At 51.3% G+C, this 17377-nt stretch overlaps 7 protein-coding genes across 7 annotated transcripts; 3 read left to right on the top strand and 4 right to left on the bottom strand.

The window, feature by feature from the left end:
- Positions 1–556: 556 nt before the first annotated feature.
- On the bottom strand, positions 557–1477 carry IAQ61_007937 (uncharacterized protein; the record flags this gene model as incomplete). The annotated part of the gene is made up of 2 exons (XM_003840554.1): positions 557–1062; positions 1237–1477. 2 exons carry the CDS (start codon positions 1475–1477, stop codon positions 557–559), a joined length of 747 nt encoding a protein of 248 aa, XP_003840602.1.
- Positions 1478–1835: 358 nt separating this feature from the next.
- On the bottom strand, positions 1836–2912 carry IAQ61_007936 (uncharacterized protein; the record flags this gene model as incomplete). The annotated part of the gene is made up of 5 exons (XM_066097794.1): positions 1836–2150; positions 2198–2524; positions 2579–2737; positions 2788–2853; positions 2910–2912. The coding sequence occupies 5 exons, from the start codon at positions 2910–2912 to the stop codon at positions 1836–1838; spliced, it is 870 nt and encodes a 289-aa protein (XP_065952291.1).
- Positions 2913–3879: 967 nt separating this feature from the next.
- On the top strand, positions 3880–4949 carry IAQ61_007935 (uncharacterized protein; the record flags this gene model as incomplete). Its single annotated transcript, XM_003840556.1, has 2 exons — positions 3880–3975; positions 4032–4949. The coding sequence occupies 2 exons, from the start codon at positions 3880–3882 to the stop codon at positions 4947–4949; spliced, it is 1014 nt and encodes a 337-aa protein (XP_003840604.1).
- Positions 4950–5338: 389 nt separating this feature from the next.
- On the bottom strand, positions 5339–5995 carry IAQ61_007934 (mitochondrial 54S ribosomal mL59 domain-containing protein; the record flags this gene model as incomplete). Its single annotated transcript, XM_003840557.2, has 1 exon — positions 5339–5995. The coding sequence occupies one exon, from the start codon at positions 5993–5995 to the stop codon at positions 5339–5341; it is 657 nt and encodes a 218-aa protein (XP_003840605.2).
- A 331-nt stretch (positions 5996–6326) lies between these two features.
- PUP3 (proteasome core particle subunit beta 3) lies at positions 6327–7111 on the top strand (the record flags this gene model as incomplete). The annotated part of the gene is made up of 4 exons (XM_066097793.1): positions 6327–6329; positions 6383–6401; positions 6458–6909; positions 6968–7111. The coding sequence occupies 4 exons, from the start codon at positions 6327–6329 to the stop codon at positions 7109–7111; spliced, it is 618 nt and encodes a 205-aa protein (XP_065952290.1).
- Positions 7112–7690: 579 nt separating this feature from the next.
- On the top strand, positions 7691–9952 carry PRP28 (mRNA splicing protein prp28; the record flags this gene model as incomplete). The annotated part of the gene is made up of 1 exon (XM_003840559.2): positions 7691–9952. The coding sequence occupies one exon, from the start codon at positions 7691–7693 to the stop codon at positions 9950–9952; it is 2262 nt and encodes a 753-aa protein (XP_003840607.2).
- A 670-nt stretch (positions 9953–10622) lies between these two features.
- Positions 10623–17201, bottom strand: IAQ61_007931 (uncharacterized protein; the record flags this gene model as incomplete). The annotated part of the gene is made up of 10 exons (XM_003840561.2): positions 10623–11822; positions 11876–12163; positions 12211–12417; positions 12464–12713; positions 12764–13135; positions 13190–14874; positions 14926–16551; positions 16622–16790; positions 16841–16994; positions 17195–17201. The coding sequence occupies 10 exons, from the start codon at positions 17199–17201 to the stop codon at positions 10623–10625; spliced, it is 5958 nt and encodes a 1985-aa protein (XP_003840609.2).
- Between the last annotated feature and the right edge of the window lie 176 nt (positions 17202–17377).

Raw genomic sequence — 17377 nt, 5'->3', positions numbered from 1 at the left:
AACACCGCATTCATACATGTTGCTGTTGCTGTACATGTCGTTCCCCGGCGTCGTGGAGTTCGAGGATGATCTGATGGTGCTGAACATTGAATAAATTGAAGTAGAGAGCCTGAAGGATCTTTTGTAAGTAAATCCTAATGGCACAAGCAATAGAGATTTCGGTGTGTGGTGGAGAGTCGTTAGTGGAAGTGCCATTGGTGTATGCATTGTCGGCCCTACTTACCTTCTTTTCCCCCTAGGGCGCTCCTGTCAAACCAGATAATTGGGACCCGGAACTACTCTCCTGCAACCTTCATGGTGTGCTAGATATAGAAATTCCGGGGAATATGACTTTACCGAACGTTTTCAATTGGAAACCTCAAGATAGCCAATGTAAGATCAGTGCATGCTTGAGAATTTGTACGAGTTTGAGAATCCCTGAGAGAAGCATTCTAGAACAAGAAATTTTCTAACCAAATTCTCTACCTTTACTTGTCCTCTAAATGCTCTACCGTAGCCTGAACTCATAAGATGTAGCTTTCTATCAGCTCCAAATATCCCCCATTCTTCTCCCCCATTACTGACTAGGTACTTCCTTACTCGCCTCCCCAACCTCCTCGACCCTCTCCTCCTCTTCGGCAGGAAAATCCCCCTCCACAACCCCAAACACACCAATGTTACTCCTGCCCATGCCACCTCCTTTCTTCTCCGTCTCCTCGCTCTCCTTTAGGACAAGCTTCCCCTGCCTAGCCCCTTCATCCTCATCGAATGTGAAAACCCTCCAATCCGCATTGAAAAACATGCGGTTTGCCACTGCCGTTCTCAAAAAACCAGAGTGCGACACCACGGCAATGACCTTCTCGGGCCGCGAGTAAAGCTCTCGGAGTGCAGATTGGCCGCGAGCGAGGATGGCGCGCTGGGTGAAGGCGTAGGGGTTGGAAGAGATTTTTGTCGTTTTGTCGGGAAAAGAAGGGTCAACGTGTGAAAAGTCGTATTGTGGGAATTCGGAGGATATGACATCGAGAGGTGAGCCAGTGTCGCAGGGTTTGTCGGCGTTTTCTTGCCACAGTGCTGAGGGGACAACTATTGAAGGGCTGGTTAGATGTGTCGGGAGAACTGGATCGGGTGATGCTGGATATAGTGGATATAGTATACATTCAAGTTCTCCCCATGGTGATTAATGTGAAAGACTTTAAACATACGCGACGAGAAAAGGCAACATGATCTTGAGCTTTCAAACCAATGGCCTTGACTTACCTGGAACACCCTTTTTGATAAGCCAATCCAACCCAATCGTGGCAGTTTGGAGCGTTCTTCTCTGCGCGCTCACTACAATACGCTCTACCTGGTTCCCAATCTCACTGTTCCTGAGACTTTCTTGCAATTCAAGACATTGTTGTTTGCCAAGCTCTGTCAATGGTGCATCGCGAATGCTCCAGTCACTGGAGACGTTGTGCTCAGCCTGAGCATGGCGAATCAGAATTAGGGTCGGTGGCATGTTATGATGCCAGGAATAGTGCAACTAGAAATGATTGTAATGTAGAACAATGCTTTCCACGTGTAGGCGAAGTTTGTAAAAGTGTAGCGATTGCGTAAAGTTTCCTTGTCAAGAGGAACGATTCAATGTTCGCAAAGATTAGTGGGGCAGAAGGTAGACAGCGTCATCATGCAGCTGTGCCTTGACCGTCACCACATGCATGAAGATAGAATGGCGCTATGTCAGCACCGAGTCCTTTGAATTTTTGGGTACTTTCAAAAGATATGTATGTTCATCATATGCGTCCGTAGACATTCGTTATCATGCATGTATTTCTATGCCACGCCAGTACTAGGATGGGGTGCATGGATGCAGTCGATTATGACTCCATCTTGTCCTCCTCCTCGTCATCGTCATCGCCCTCTAGTGACTTCTTGGCCAACTTTTCAGCCTCTTCCAGGATATGTTTGGGTACCTCCTCGTGCCTACCCTTGGTGGGTCCTGCGAGGTTGCTAATCCATGTCATCTCCAATTCAAACTCCTTGTCCTTGTTGTCGTCGTGCGCGACATAAATGATACGCGCAGCCTCCTTGACGCCGTCTTCAAGGGAAAGCTCACCATCGGCAAGGTTTAGCTTCTCGAGCTCTGACTTGGCAATTTGTCGGCCCTTGCCTGTCGCGGCGCCATAATAGCCCTAGTCTGGTCAATAAAATTCTTTAGAACAGGAAGTACAGCTCATACCCAGTATAGACCGCTTGGCTCGATCATGTATAGCGATGGACCGCCATGCTTTGCGCCCTCTTTCTTGCCGCCAGAGCCTACCTTGGGTCCTGAACCAACCTGGGCATCCACAGGCAGCTCCTCCTCTGAATCCCATCCAGCGATGATGGCTGTGATACCGAATGGTCGTACACTGGAGTAGAGTGTGTATGCTTGGGCATAGCTCCCCATACGATCGGCGAGCGAGGAGACAGGGATGGGCGCTTTATATAGCTGCCGCCACTGGGCTGCCTCATCGCGAGCTCTTGAAACGAAGTGGCGACCGTCGGGGAGGAGACCTGAAGAGACCTAAACCGAGACTGTGAGCTTGCCGTGAACCATTGCTCGACTTGTGCCACTCACTATGCCCATATTCCTGTCTACCGTTGCTATCCTCTTGTTTGCGCCAGCCTTGAGTAGCTTGCTGCTGACAAGCTTCTCCAAAGCCAGTACAACACCGTCCTTGCACTTGATGCCAACCGCTGTGCCACCGTTTTCTACCGCCTTGACCGCATATTCAACCTGTCCAAATGAGCCTTGACGTCGCAGTGGAATGACGTGCGGGTGTGTACCTGGAAATTGCGACCATCGGGCGAGAAGACGGAGTTGGACAGGTCGTAGCCTGTACCTATTGAAGTCTATGAGGACGATTAGTCCATTACCCCCCCACACAAACATTGCCGCTGAGGCTTACCATATTGTTTGTGGGTGAAGTTGCAGAGGTGCTCTATACAACCACAACTACAGCCGTTCTGGAAGAAACTTTCGGTTGGTGCGATAATGTGCTGGGTTTTGAGGTATAGATTCCTGGTGTTGATGCAGAGCACTGTAGGCAGTTGTGAGCTGCGCGGCGAGCTCCAACTAGCGCTGCCAAGCCCGTTGAACACCTCCAGGGCTCTCCAACCAAAGGCTCCCACCGATGTCAAACAACCCCACCATTCAGAACAACAAACATCATTTTATCATGCACAGCAGGACGGATCTCTTGGCTTTTAGGGCAAACCCGTGAGGCTGCTGTTGGGTACAAGCATATTGGGCACGAATTGCGTACAACCCTCCCCACATGCCCGGATCGGGGCGCTCCAATTCGTGAACGACTACGCTCGAAAGTGTATCCGCGCATATAGACTTGCTGAGTTGTCGTCCAGGCCCCATTCCAGTCTACAGGCAGCAAAAGTTGTTCATTGGCTGTCCGGTTGCTAGCCGGACGACTTAAGTTTCAGCTTCGTCACTAATTGGACTGTGGCCGAACAAAATTATCAGAATCATCCCGCCTTCACGCATGACCCAACAAGGCGCTACTACACTTGACGGTACATAAGGGAACGACTACCACGCCGCATGCCTGTGACTCCTGCCACCTTCCTCGCACCTTTTGTTTTGCTTCTTCTCTGTCAGTGGACGGCTTATTGTTCGTTCTGTGCCGTACAACGAACTGCCGCACAAAGACGCACTGGTGGTAGGCGTCAATACATACTGGTCAGCGCCCAACGCACGTGCCGAGATCGAGATTCAACACAATCAAGACAAACAGCAGATTGCAAAGCTAGGATAGTAGAGCAGGTTCCACTGATTGATTGCTTTATTGAAGCAGTGATTTGACTCGAAAGTCTGATTTCGTCGAGTCATCCACTCTAGTGCTCTTACCCGTCCGATACGTGGCGATGCAACCAATGCTCGCCCACTACTGCTCCTGCACTTATAACACAGCTGTCCTTTACAGCCCCTCCATCTTTTCAGAGAACATTTCTTGCTCACACGTACGACCAAGTTATAGAACCGACTTAGGGCTTCACTACTAACCGTTACGTCATAGTGTGGCGCAATATCAACGGGCATCAACATTCAGGCCAAACCCAAAGAAGACGAAAAGATGCAGCAAGATGAGCTCACGCAGCTGTTCTCGACTCACATGTCGCTTTCGCAGAACATGCCCCAGCAAATTCAGCAACAAGCACGTCAAGAAGAGCCAGTGCGTCAACAGCAGCAGCAGCCGCGAGAGCAGACCCCTAAACAGATCGTCTATGCTTCCCAGCATTATACCCACACACATCATGTCGCCCCTGCTCGCAGTGTCTCTGAACCGTCGTTGAAAACCCACATCGACCGTGCAGACCTAGCCAGGGTGCTCCTACGCAACAGTATCGATCCATCTCTCCTCTTTCCTTCGCAGATAGATCTTTTTCAAAACGCAGATGATGATCAGCGACTCCGTTTGCTAGAACTATGGCGCATCTCGCCCCCAACAGGTCGCCAAGGCCACCCAGACGGCACTGACTACAACATGTCGCGGCAGCTGTACGACTGGCCGCCAACAAGCATCGCCCAGGAAGAAGCCATGGCAAAACTCAGATATGAGAGACAACAGGCAGAAGCTCAACAGCAAGAAGACATCCGCCAGCATGAGCAGCAGCTGGAGCAGAGCATGAACTTGGGGGGCACTTCGCCGGCAGAACCATACATGGCGTCGGGCTACGAGCTGATGGCAAGGCGCGACTACGAAGAATCGTCACGCAGAGAGAAGGAGAGGGAGAGGGAGAGGAATGCAAGAGAGGCGAATCAGTACAATCAGGCCACCGATCCAGTATACAATCAGACTGTCAACAACGGTGGGCTATGGCAGAAGCATGTGGGCAGCATACTAGACATGGAGAACAACTACGGGGCCTTTGTATACGCTAGCGAGAACAACTTCCAGCCTGTCATGTATGCGGATGAGGAAATGGTTATGTAAGGGCAGAAAGCGAGCGATGAAGATTTGTACATGTTGAAGATGTTGAAAGGAATATGCATTTCGCTTGTTATACCCCAGGACTTTTCATGGTTTGCAACGGTCTAGGAGGGTGGAGAGAGCAAGGATGGTTTTGCAAAGCATGTTTCAACAAGACGGATACCCATAGATATGAATACTATCACCAGACTTAGGGATGTGCAGTAAATGTGATTTCTTCCATGCACATGTCTTCTTATAGTGGTGCAGGTCGCAAATGCTATCAACCGAGACTCCATTTACGCGCGTACACCACATATCTACACTGTATCTTGTCCTCGCTTTGTCTCCTAATTCATTCGTTCCCATAAGCCATATCTCCAAGAGGCAGCCGAGCAACCAGCCAGCTTGATTTATTTCTTCGCCCTGGAACTCGGCCACTTCTTCCAACCTCTTCCATGCCCCTTCTGCTTCCACTCCTGGATCAAAGCCGGCATATTCAGCATAGCCTGCCTCCTCATCTCCAGTCTTCCCTTTAGCGTCCTTTCCCACAGCTTTCCCTTGACTCTCTGCCCCTCGCCCGTGCCCTTGACTTGCAACCCCTTCTCCATCCTCCTGCGCTCCTTCTCGCCCGGCTTCTTAATCGTCCATGGTAGCAAATCCACAACCCCGTATTCACTGGCTAATTTGACCAAGTCAGCCTGCTTGCGCAGACCATAGACGGGGGAGCGCCAGCGCCCTGTTGTGAAGTTCTTGGAGGGGAGAAATGGGTTCGGGTAGGGCAGGTCGTAGGCTTCTGGTGGGATGGAAGAGTTTCTGGGAGCGCTCGAGGGGATGAGATTTTCCTGGGACGCAGGCACGACTTCTGTGGTGGCGGCATTGGGGTCGCTGGGCGGGGTTGTGGATATTATGGTTGGGTCTTCATGCGTGGATTGTGAAGGAGGTGTGGGTGGTTGTGATAATTTGGAGGAGAGGGTTGGGAAGAGACTTGGTGGCGGGTAGCGTTGGAAGAAGCGGAGTAATCGTGGGGGGAGTGTTTTTGCCAATTCGAGGGTATTTGTGGCAGCCATGATAGTATTGCGGTGAGGGTTTATGGCGGATAGGGTACGAACGGGAATTGGTGCTGGGGGGAAATGTTCGCGACGGCTGGAATTCTTTGCCAAGAGGCCATAGGCAAAGGTAAGGTGTGGGTCTGAGCACAAGCGCGGATTGGGAGCTTGCCCGCCGCCGCGTACCTGAGCTGCCTACTACGCAAGGTAACAGACGGACGGGCATCACCAACTTGCCTACACCATTTCGACTTGCACACTACTTGATTGGGACATATCGTGTAGTCTTTGCCATATACTGCTACAGTTTGAAACAGAAGAGGAAGAAGACGATCACATTACAGTCACAGCTATGGTGAGCTCCCCGCCTTCCAGCGACATGTCTGTATACAGCTAACACACCCACAGTCGTCACCGTTCTCAATAAGTACGAGCCTTCTCTTCCAGACCGTATGGGCCCTCCATCTGCTAATAACACCACAGACGGCGGCGCCTGCGTAGCCATGGTTGGCAAAGACTGTGTAGCCATCGCCTGCGATCTTCGTCTCGGCATGCAAGCCCTCACCGTCTCCAACAACTTCCCCAAAGTTTTCCAATACGGCGACGTCTTTCTGGGCTTGACGGGCCTGGCCACCGATGTAGCCACCGTGTCCGATCTCTTCCGCTACAAAGTCAACATGTACCGCCTCCGCGAGGAGCGCAACATCAGCCCGCAGACCATGGCAAACCTCGTGTCTTCATCGCTGTATGAGAAGCGCTTCGGCCCATACTTTATCAGCCCGGTGATTGCGGGCATCAACCAGACTAGTGGAAAGCCGTTCATTTGCGGGTTCGATAGTATTGGGTGCATTGACTTCGCAAAAGACTTTATTGTCAGCGGGACGGCGAGCGACCAGCTATTTGGTACTTGTGAAGGACTGTGGGAGCCAGATTTGGTATGCTATATGCTAAATTGAAATTGGAAATATGGCTAGTTGCTAATAATGGAATTAGGGCCCAGAAGACCTCTTCGAGACCATCTCACAAGCGCTGCTCAACGCTGTCGACCGAGACGCACTATCTGGCTGGGGAGCACACGTTTACATTATTGAGAAGGACAAGGTCACCAAGCGGTTACTCAAAGGAAGGCAGGATTGAAGTGGCTGATGGCATGCGGTGGCGCTTGATGAACATGAATATAACGGGGTAGCAAGGCCAGGTGCGGGGCATGCTTGAGGCTCCGACATGATGATATGACCAGGGGATCGCATATGGATGGCACGGACAGCGGTTACGAGAGCTTGTTGAAGTGACTGTGAGGCTCAAGAGCCAGATAGTGAGAATACAAATTCAAGCATCTACCATGACCTACTCTTCACGAGCGAGCCACCCCACCCCACTCGTCCAGTATTTACCAGGAAACAATATCATCTTGGGAGAATCAGTAGCAAGCCTAATGAACCTGCCCATGTATGATCTTATCCAGCGTAAACATGATGTTCTCTTGAAAGTAAAGTTTGGGACCCACCCTACCCGTCTTTCACGTGAGCAGGTGTTGCCTCCCCTAGTGTTGGCCGCAAGCTAACTTAACTGTCGTCGCTCGTCGCGCGCATTTCCTACTCACTACCTCAAGATTTATTTACACGACAAAGCTCAAAACCCCTGCGCGACGTTTTCTTGAGGCTTACCCAGACTGCTGTTAGAGAAATACGAAGCTTTTCGATACTTATAGGGAATATGATGGAAAGCATACCACCACCGCCGCCGCCGCCTCCGCAGGATGCTATACCGCCTCCTCCATCAGATCTGCCCCCACCTCCGCCTCCTCCACCAGAAGAAGATGCGCTAGGTCCAGCGCTTGTGCAGAAGAAACAGAAGAAGGGATGGGGCTCACAAAAGAAGCAACCACCGAGCATAGACGATATACTCAAGGCGAAGCGTGAACAGGAAGTTGCGGCCGCGAAACCCAAGTTCATGTCCAAAGCAGAGCGTGAAAGATTGGCGTTGGAGAAGCGACAAAAGGAGGTGGAGGAATTGCAGAAGAGGCGTGAGGCGTCGAATGGTCTTAGCAACGGGTCATCACAAAATGATTACTCCCGCTCCAACGGCGCAAGTAATGGCGCATCGTCAATACCTACAGGGCCTCGGTCTATGCGCCCAGACCCGCCGTCAGGACCGTCATCCACGCGACAAGACCGACGGAATGGAGGAGACATGGCACCGCCTCCAGTGCCCGATAAGAAAACGGGCAAGCGGCCAGCGTCAGAGGACACCGAGGCACTGATGATACGGAACAGATACATGGGCCCGGAGCTAAACCAGTCAACCTTCTCGGCAAAGAAGAAGAGGAAGCGGACGACAGAAAAGAAGTTCAACTTTGAGTGGAACGAAGAAGAGGACACAAGCTACGACCACGATCCCATCTACCAGCAAAAGTCGGAAGCAGGATTTTTTGGGCGCGGCAGACTCGGAGGATTTACCGAGGAGGTACAAGATGCCAGCACACAGCGATTCCTGGAAGCTATGATCGAACGGGACCCAGAAACAGGACGGATACGGGCGGAGCAAATATTGGAAATGGAAAGGCGGCGGAAAGAGGAAGGGGGCCGAGCACAGTTGGACAAGCACTGGAGCGAGAAGAAGCTCGAACATATGCGCGAACGCGACTGGCGCATCTTCAAAGAGGACTTCAATATTGCAACAAAGGGTGGAGCCATACCGAATCCCATGCGCAATTGGAGCGAGTCTGGCTTACCGGACAAGCTTATGCGCATCGTCGAGCAAGTTGGGTACACAGAGCCATCTGCTATTCAACGCGCTGCTATACCCATTGCCTTGCAATGTCGCGATCTTATAGGTGTAGCCGTCACGGGTTCCGGTAAAACAGCTGCCTTTATCCTGCCTTTGCTTGTCTACATCTCACAATTACCTCCGCTGAGCGCCGCGAATCGTCACGATGGCCCCTACGCGCTTGTCCTCGCACCGACGCGTGAATTGGCGCAACAAATCGAGGTGGAAGCTCGCAAATTTGCTGCACCGCTGGGCTTCAACACAGCCGTCATCGTCGGAGGCCACTCCATCGAAGAGCAGTCCTTTCAAATGCAAGCTGGAGCCGAAATCATCATCGCGACCCCTGGTCGTCTTGTAGACTGTATTGAGCGCCGAGTTCTTGTCCTCAGTCAATGCACCTACGTGATCATGGACGAAGCGGACCGCATGATTGACATGGGTTTCGAAGAGCCCGTCAACAAGATCCTCGACGCACTTCCCGTTAACAACGAGAAGCCAGACTCTGAGCTAGCCGAAGATGCCAATGCCATGAAGCGTGGTTTCTACCGCCAGACCATGATGTACACGGCCACCATGCCGACGGCTGTTGAACGCATTGCACGGAAATATCTTCGGCGTCCCGCCATTGTGACGATTGGCAACGTAGGCGAGGCCGTCGAGACGGTCGAACAGCGCGTCGAGCACATCCAAGGCGAAGAGCGCCGCAAAAAGCGACTCCAAGAGATTCTCAGCAGCGAAGAGTTCCGTCCCCCCATCATTGTCTTCGTCAATATCAAGCGAAACTGCGACGCCATTGCCCGCGACATCAAACACATGGGCTTCTCCGCCGTCACCCTACACGGATCCAAGACGCAAGAGCAGCGTGAGGCAGCCCTCGCTTCCCTCAAAGAAGGTCGCACCGATGTGCTCGTCGCGACCGACCTTGCCGGCCGTGGTATCGACATCACGGACGTCTCGCTCGTGGTAAATTTCAACATGGCGACCAGTATCGAGAGCTACACGCATCGTATTGGACGTACGGGTCGTGCGGGCAAGAGCGGAGTGGCGATTACATTCTGGGGCAATGAAGATGCGGATGTGCTGTATGATTTGAAGCAGATGCTGATGAAGAGCCAGATCAGCAAGGTGCCAGAGGATTTGAGGAAGCATGAGGCTGCGCAGCAAAAGGGGAAGAAGAGGGGCGAGGTCATGGGTAAGGCTATTACCTAGGTGGAGGTAGTGTGAGAGTCGTGTGGGTGAGAGGTAAATCTGCGAAGCATGAGTAGCAAGTTCAAGCTAGACCTCTCTGTAGATCCCTGATAAAAACATAATCTACCACCAGTTGACATTGCCCCTCGAGATCTCCCCGTCTCATCACAATACCAACAACCCCTCCCCAAACTCACACACAACTGTCTTAGACGCAGCAACATCAACAACCCCTGTACGCTAAACCCCAAGCCTAACATCTCCCACTCTTCTCCCCTATGCAAAACGCACAACACACAAAACAAACAGCAACACACACTCAGCAACATCCCTGGCACGCACACTGCCACGTTATATATAGCGGAACAAGTAAACCAACTAGTCGCTACCCAACGACCTTGACTGGAATAAGCCGGTTTGATATCGATGAGGAAGGAGGTGTGCTGGACAGGAGGAATAGAAGAGAAGAGGACCGAGGGTAAGTATGTGATTAATATTACGATGAAGATGTACCTGTTATTTTCAAGGGGGAATGAAGAAGAAAAGGATATCTCGCAAACTTGCATCCTTGGACACGATTTCGTGTAGCCAGTCAACTTGACTAGTTTTTCTGTTTCGCTTTTACTGCTGCGCTTTGCTTTCGCCATCCTCGTCCTCTTTGCCCTACCACCCCCCCCTTCCCATCCCGACCTTAATAAGGAATACCATTTGTAATCAACTGGAACCGATCATACGTTCCCGTACTATAGCTCCCCCTACTCTTCTCCACCAGTCCGCGCATCCACTCCGCTGCCTCCCCCTCACTCCGCCCCAGCACAAATCGGTCCCTGAAATTCCGCATCGTCTCGGGTTTGAAGCAGGGCAGCCCACTGTCGAGCATCACCTGCACAACATGGCACAAGTGATCGCAGTGCTGGCGCGCGGCGAGGAACGCCTTGATGGTGAGCTCTTCGAACCAGCGGTACGATTGTGTGGTATACGGCGAGGGGTTCTTGCTGCCCGACATTACGGCAATCATCTCGGCCGTCAGCTTGAAGGGTGCGCGCTCGAATTTGATGCCGCCGGGCGCAATGTCGAAGCAGAAGCCAAAGTCGATGTGTATGATGTGGCCAGCGTCGTCGATCATGATGTTGCCGTTGTGGCGGTCCTTGAATTGTAGCAGATAGGAGATTACGCTGTACGCCGCCATGCTCTTTACAAAATTCGAGCGCGCTTCTTGGTAACGGATCGAATCTTCGTTGCCGTAGCGCGATACAAAGTACTCGTCCAGACGGTTGACGGCTTCTCGACCGAGCATATCGCGGGAAATGGAGTTGGGCAGCACGTCGATGACGCCGCAGCCGGGTGCGGTGGCCGTGACGCGGTAGGGGAAGACCCAGACGTCTAGGCCGACTGTGTTGAAAATTCCGCGGAAGGCAGCGATGAGTTGGAGGGCGAGGACGTCTTGGCGACAGTCATCTCCTACTTTGAAAATCGCACTGAGCCACGTCTCATACGTGTTGTCGCTCTTCACCACGTGTCGATCATCTTCCTCCGTCTCCTCAAGTCCCGTGTCTGGCTTAGTCTTACGGATGCGGAACGTAGCCATGAAGGGTGTTTTTGCGTGACTTTGTAGCGGTTTGCCAGACTTTCTGTCTATGCCGATGACCTGTCCGTCTGGATTAGAGGGCAGGTAAACGCCGACTTCCACCTTGATTTTGCGGAGTTCTTCCTCAATTTTTTGCTTCTTGACTTCTTTCGATTCGTGCAGGACAGAACGAAGGGTTCCGGAGATGCCAGTGACTTCATTGAAGAAGGCAAATTCGCGTTCGTAGAATTCGTGGTCCTCTTTCGAGAAACTGGATTCAAGGCTGAGCATGACTTTGTCGAGAGTAGGCTTGACAGCATCGGGCTGATATACATGTTAGCCTATCACATTGTCGAAAATGACAAAAGGCAGCCTACCGTCTCCGCAGTTTCATCCTTATACGCATTCGCCTTCATGTTCCAGATGATCTGATGCGCAAACAACTGCGAGAACTTGGCCGTTTCGATGATGTATCTCTCAACATAGCCGAGAACATCGTAGCGCAGCGTCTGCACAATCTGATACACGTAGAAGAACATGACATCTACCGAGTGGCTCTCCAGCGCTCGCATGGCATACTGGATAATGAAAGGATGATTCCCGTAGGCTGGTAGGAAGTATGTCACCGCCGTAATGGGGTTCACTGGTGCCCAGTAAAGCATGTACTTTGAAATGTCAGTAAGAATTGACGAGTTCAGAGCGGAACGCAAACCTTGAGTTGGAACGACACATCAGCAGGCAGCTGATTACCCAGGAGAATCTCCAACGCATCAGGCTCATCCAACACCTTGTGCGGAAAGTTCAGCACCTGCCAACGGACCTCCATATTCAGACGTTGAGATTGGAAGCGCTTGATAAGATGGACAGCAATAGCTGGATTCTCTGCCCAAGCCGTCTTCAAGTGAGCTGTCACGGCAGCCTGTTGTCGTTAGCTTGTATGCATTCATACACTTGTGCATACATACATCCGGCAAAACATTGCTATGCGATCCTCCACTGAACCTATGTTTTTTGTTATCCAAGGGAAAAAGCCACACCATCAGCCTTGTGTGTTCGTTAGCTATCAACAGCGACAGCAAGTCCTGCTTAGCCTTCAACTTTGCGCCAATGTCAGCCGCAGCAGTGAGCTTGCTAACGGCTTCGAGCTGTGCCTGTACATCCATCAAGACATGAGTCTCCGCCTTAATCTGCAGGCGATTTCCGCCAAACGACCATCTACTCCAGTCAGCATATAAACCATTTAGGGAACATTGATCAAAACTTACTGTGGCGCTTTGGCAAACCAAGCCAGTGCACCTGTCAAAATGCGATCAAACAATCGCCACCTGATGGTCGGGGACAGGGTGATGCAATGATGCGCAATGCGCAAACCCAGCAAAATGATGTGAAAATATGCTTCTCGAGCTAGAGGCTGCGAGCAGCCACTACTCATCGCATCAAGCGTGATGTGCATCAATCGCACATACACGCGTTCAACATCCGACTTGCTGAGGCGCGACGCACTGAAGTGACTAGACAGAAACTGCAGCAGTCGGAAGTGGGGAGCAATCAAGTTGTAAATCTGCTGTTGACGCTTGGACAGAGCTTCTTTATCGGTAGCAGTGAATTCTTGTTTGCCGTAAAAAGGATCTTCGTGTCTTCATATACAGTAAGCAGCATTCAGACTCTTGGCAAGGATGGATCAAACGTACCTCAATAATGGACTGAAGATACCTCTTCGCTTGCGCACCGTGTTCTCCCAATTTTCAGCAATGGCAACCAAGATGCGTGATTCCATGCGTGGGTTCTCCTTGGCCACACTGGTCCACAGCGAGATGCCGAGCTTGATAGACTGCTTTGAGAAGACTGCAAAGGGAATACCGACAAGATGATGAACAATGGGTGACTGGTCTGTCTTGACTCTGCACAGCAAAGCAGCTGCTCTTCTGAGTATGTCACGAAGCTCGGCGATGGTGACGTGCTTGTGACCTAGTGTACGAGTCTCAAGGTCGATGAGGAGATTGGTTGCGTCTTGCAAGCTGCGACTTAGGTATGTTGGCCTCGGTCCAGACGACGGAGCCCCCTGAAGCCACTCTTCCTCATGGTCGACGACACCGTCTAAAAATTTATACTCCTGCCTCGTTGTATACTGCGTGATGAAGTCAGACGCAGTATTGATATTCATACCCTGGCGTTCAATGGCGCCAAGTCGTTGATCAGTAGACGGAACCACAGAGCCCATTTCTAGTGCGAAGGAACGACCAAGTGAAATATGGCCGAAACTCATCTCATCGTCAAACTCGGACAGATATGATTGCAAAAGCCCCTTGACGTCGAGAGGCGCTATGTCAAGAACCCCCTTTACCCATACTATCGCGCGCTTATGCAAGTTGTCCAGAGTTGCGCGTCGGAATGCGTAGTCGTCTGACAATTCCACTGTGATGTTCGATCTCTTGGAAGTAAAGGTCGACTTCCACGTGTAATCCTCGGTCTCGCCCTCAAGACAGCTATACCACATCACAGAGAGCAACTCCAACAGCGCAAATAGTGCACTTTTCTGACACAGAGTAGAAGGCACCTCACGAATAATCAGATCCGCGCATGTAGCTGCAGCCTCTTGAACACGCGCAATACGGTGGCAGCATGCTGAGAAGATCGTAGCGAGTTGCTCTGCCAAGTATGGCGTTGAAAAGACATGGGACTGGCCAGATAATGTCTTGACCAGATACGTCCTCACAGCAGTCGTCGTGATTGCGGCCATACAGTTCCCAACAGCACCAACTCGCAACTTAGGATCGAGGAAGTAAGCGAGAGCCTTTGTACAGTCACCGGTACTAGCACGCAGATCCTCGACCAGATATGCAGTGCTCAAAAAGACCGCCTCTTGGTAACTCAAAGACTTGGTATCAGCCTCGCATGAAGGTAAGAGCTTGCCTAGACGCTTTTTCTGTTCGACCGTATGCTCAGCTGACTTGCCACGACGGAGAACTGTGTTTAGCTCGATATCGCTTTCCGACAGAAATGGCCGTTCTTCAGCAATGAGAGGCTTGCTGAACCTAGCCAGTGTCCTCAGCTCTTCGCGGTACTGCTTGCCTAGGTCGGACAAGACGTCGAAGCCATGGACAACAATGTTGAACCAAGCGTCGCGCTGCAGATTGATGATTGAGTCATCGATCTCCTGGGTTTCGGCAGCATTGTGCTCAAGTAGAGCTGCAAGTGGCTTCAGCAGCTGAGCGATTTCTTGCGCTGCGAGCTCCGTGTCGCGAAGGCGGTGATGTGATATCTCCTGTGCATCTCCTTTACTGACAATAGTGTCTAGTAGATGTCTGAGATATATCTCAAAAGTCTCGTCCTTCGCAGATATCTCCCTTGACATGTTCAGTCGTGCGGACATGACCTGCAATTACATTAATGTCATCAACTATTCATCGTCATCAAGATAACATACGGCTTCCAGTGTTGCGGTGTCCTCGTTGACCAAAGCATCATGGCATGCTTTCGAATACATTTTCAGGAGCGACTTAAACTCCCCCGGTGGACTGTGAGCGCCCAGGAACGCGGCGTCCGTGATGATCTTCGCGTCCACGGTCTTGCTTGCTCGTCCCACCTTTTGCACGAGCATGGACAAAGCAAGTGCTGTAATCTTCGCATCTTTGCAATTTTTCGCCACCGACACTATCGTCTCGATAACGGTTGTATGTACGTGGTGCGGCTCTTCAATATCGCTTGGCGTCAATGAGATGGCACTGCCGTTTTGTTGATTGTAAACTCCACCAGCACGTGGACCACGATTGCTTCCATTCAGCGGTGGTGAGGAGGCGACATTTCGCTCAGACACAGGTGCAACGCTGATGATGTTGCCCAAACTGTATAGAGTTGTGATGATAGCGTCCTGGGGCAGAAGACTGAGCACTGCAGCGAGCGATTCGGCCGCGACAGAGGTAGTCCGATGATCGAAGTTACCCTGTACGATGACTCGTGGTAGAGAGCGACCAAGGTTGGATGCCACTTGAGGTGAGACCTTTGCGAGAATAGCCATTGACTTCAGGACCGTCGATGCCAACTCATGATCAGCACTCTGTGTTGGGTCATTGAGTACACCATCCAACCACGTCGTCAAAAGATCTGCATCCGCAATGTTGTCGTCGTACACTGCACAACATAGGTATGTAATTAACACTTTCGCTTTGACCGAAGATGCCTGCTGTTGCTGCCACGCTGACCCAACTCTCTGCAGGTAGTCAAGGTCATTGTCAAGTCTTTCCATCTCTTCCACGGCAATCCTCGCTAGACCTTCCGCAAGCCGGTCGTCTGATGGATCAGGAATGACATGGTTATTCGTCTCCCTGAACGAAGACTTCAGGTAATCTAGAACCGAACCTCCGACCTTATTCTCTGGGTGCGTCTGCACAAGCAGTGATGCAGAAGCCACCACAACCTTCAGGAACGAGTCGTGCAATATCATCGCACCCAAGGGCCGCCCAGACGCCGCGTAATGTTTAACAAATCGTCTCCATTCCCTTAGGCCGTGCTGATGTGAACGCGCGTTACGTACAATCGACAAGGCCGTCTCGAATGCAATCAAAAATTTCTCCGTCAGCACTCTCCGCACTTGTTGTACAAAGTGCAGTCTGTCGTAGGCGTTCCAAAACTCGGCGTGTTCTGCCGTTGCACCGAGGAATCCGAGCAGAGACAGACTGTGCGTCATGGCGCGAGCAAGTTCGCCATCTGCCGAGAATTCTCCTCGCTCTTCAGGTTCGAAACGGTCTGCTGAGAGCGCATCTGAGGCAGTTGCCCAACCGCTGAGGTAGGCATCAAGTGAAGATGTTGCCTGCGCCCGTAGCTGACCATGTTTGATGCCAATCGCCAGTATTGCAGATGTGAGGTTATACGTAAGCTTCTCGTATGGCGAGGGTTCGAAGGCGCGGAGGTTAGGGGAAGGCGAGAGGATCTGCGTGTACGACTCGGAAAGGTAGGGCGATAAGCGGGTGAGCAGCTTCTCTGCGACTTCCGGAGACTGGACATAAGGTGCAGACTTGCAGAGAGCCAGAATTGTCTCTAGTTCTTGAAGTTTCTGTCACTTGGGTAAACATGTGTTCGTTTGATACATTGACAAGCCTGCCTAATGTGCTATGGGAACATACCATGGGTGTCCACGTGTTAACAGTGCCATGTTCGACTCCGCTAGCAGTTCCAGAAGAATGCGGGCATCTCTTGAAGAGTCTCTGGAAATCGGAAATCGTAGTCGTAGTATTTGTTGACTGTGCTGAGAGCCGCGCCAGCTTCTCAAGCGCATTGCTACGAATAGTACGCCTAGATATCGAATTAGGGTGAGATTATGAAGCTCTAGTCATCGGACATACACCATGGCTTGTACACGCTCGTAGAGCGAGTGGAACCTGTCGAAGCGCGGTGTCTTCCCAGACGCGCGTAGCAATAGGTTCAAGTTGTAATTTCTGGGGGTGACGATGACGGACCCACTAAAGTTGATGTCGGAGGTCGGCTCACGCTGATTGGCTATCCTTCCGCAGCCCAACACGTTATGTTAGGGTAACATTTCTATTAGACACTACTTCAAGTCTTTTCAAGTCATGGAAATCTTATACAAGAATAAAATGAGTAAATGAACAAAATAATCTGGCCATCGAGTAGTGCATAGCCAGTTCAACCACTCCTGAAACTCCTGGCTAAATATGCTTTCAAAAAAAATCCCTTACCTTCCATGAGCGATGGAGCATACAGGTTTTGCCAATCACCAGGAATCGCTCTCTCCATATATGGGAGCTGTGCTGCGACCCTGTCACAGTAAACTTGATCCTTGGGCCCTTAAATTTGCAGAGGCGTTCTTTGGCTAGCAAATTGTCTCGGCGAGCTCAAGAGCACCAGGCTCTTCGTTCGTC

This window comes from Plenodomus lingam, assembly GCF_022343315.1.
Source record: "Plenodomus lingam strain CAN1 chromosome Unknown contig_3, whole genome shotgun sequence".
NCBI lineage: Eukaryota > Fungi > Ascomycota > Dothideomycetes > Pleosporales > Leptosphaeriaceae > Plenodomus > Plenodomus lingam.
Note: the sequence above shows the minus strand (reverse complement) of the source record. Positions and strands in the feature narration are given on the sequence as shown.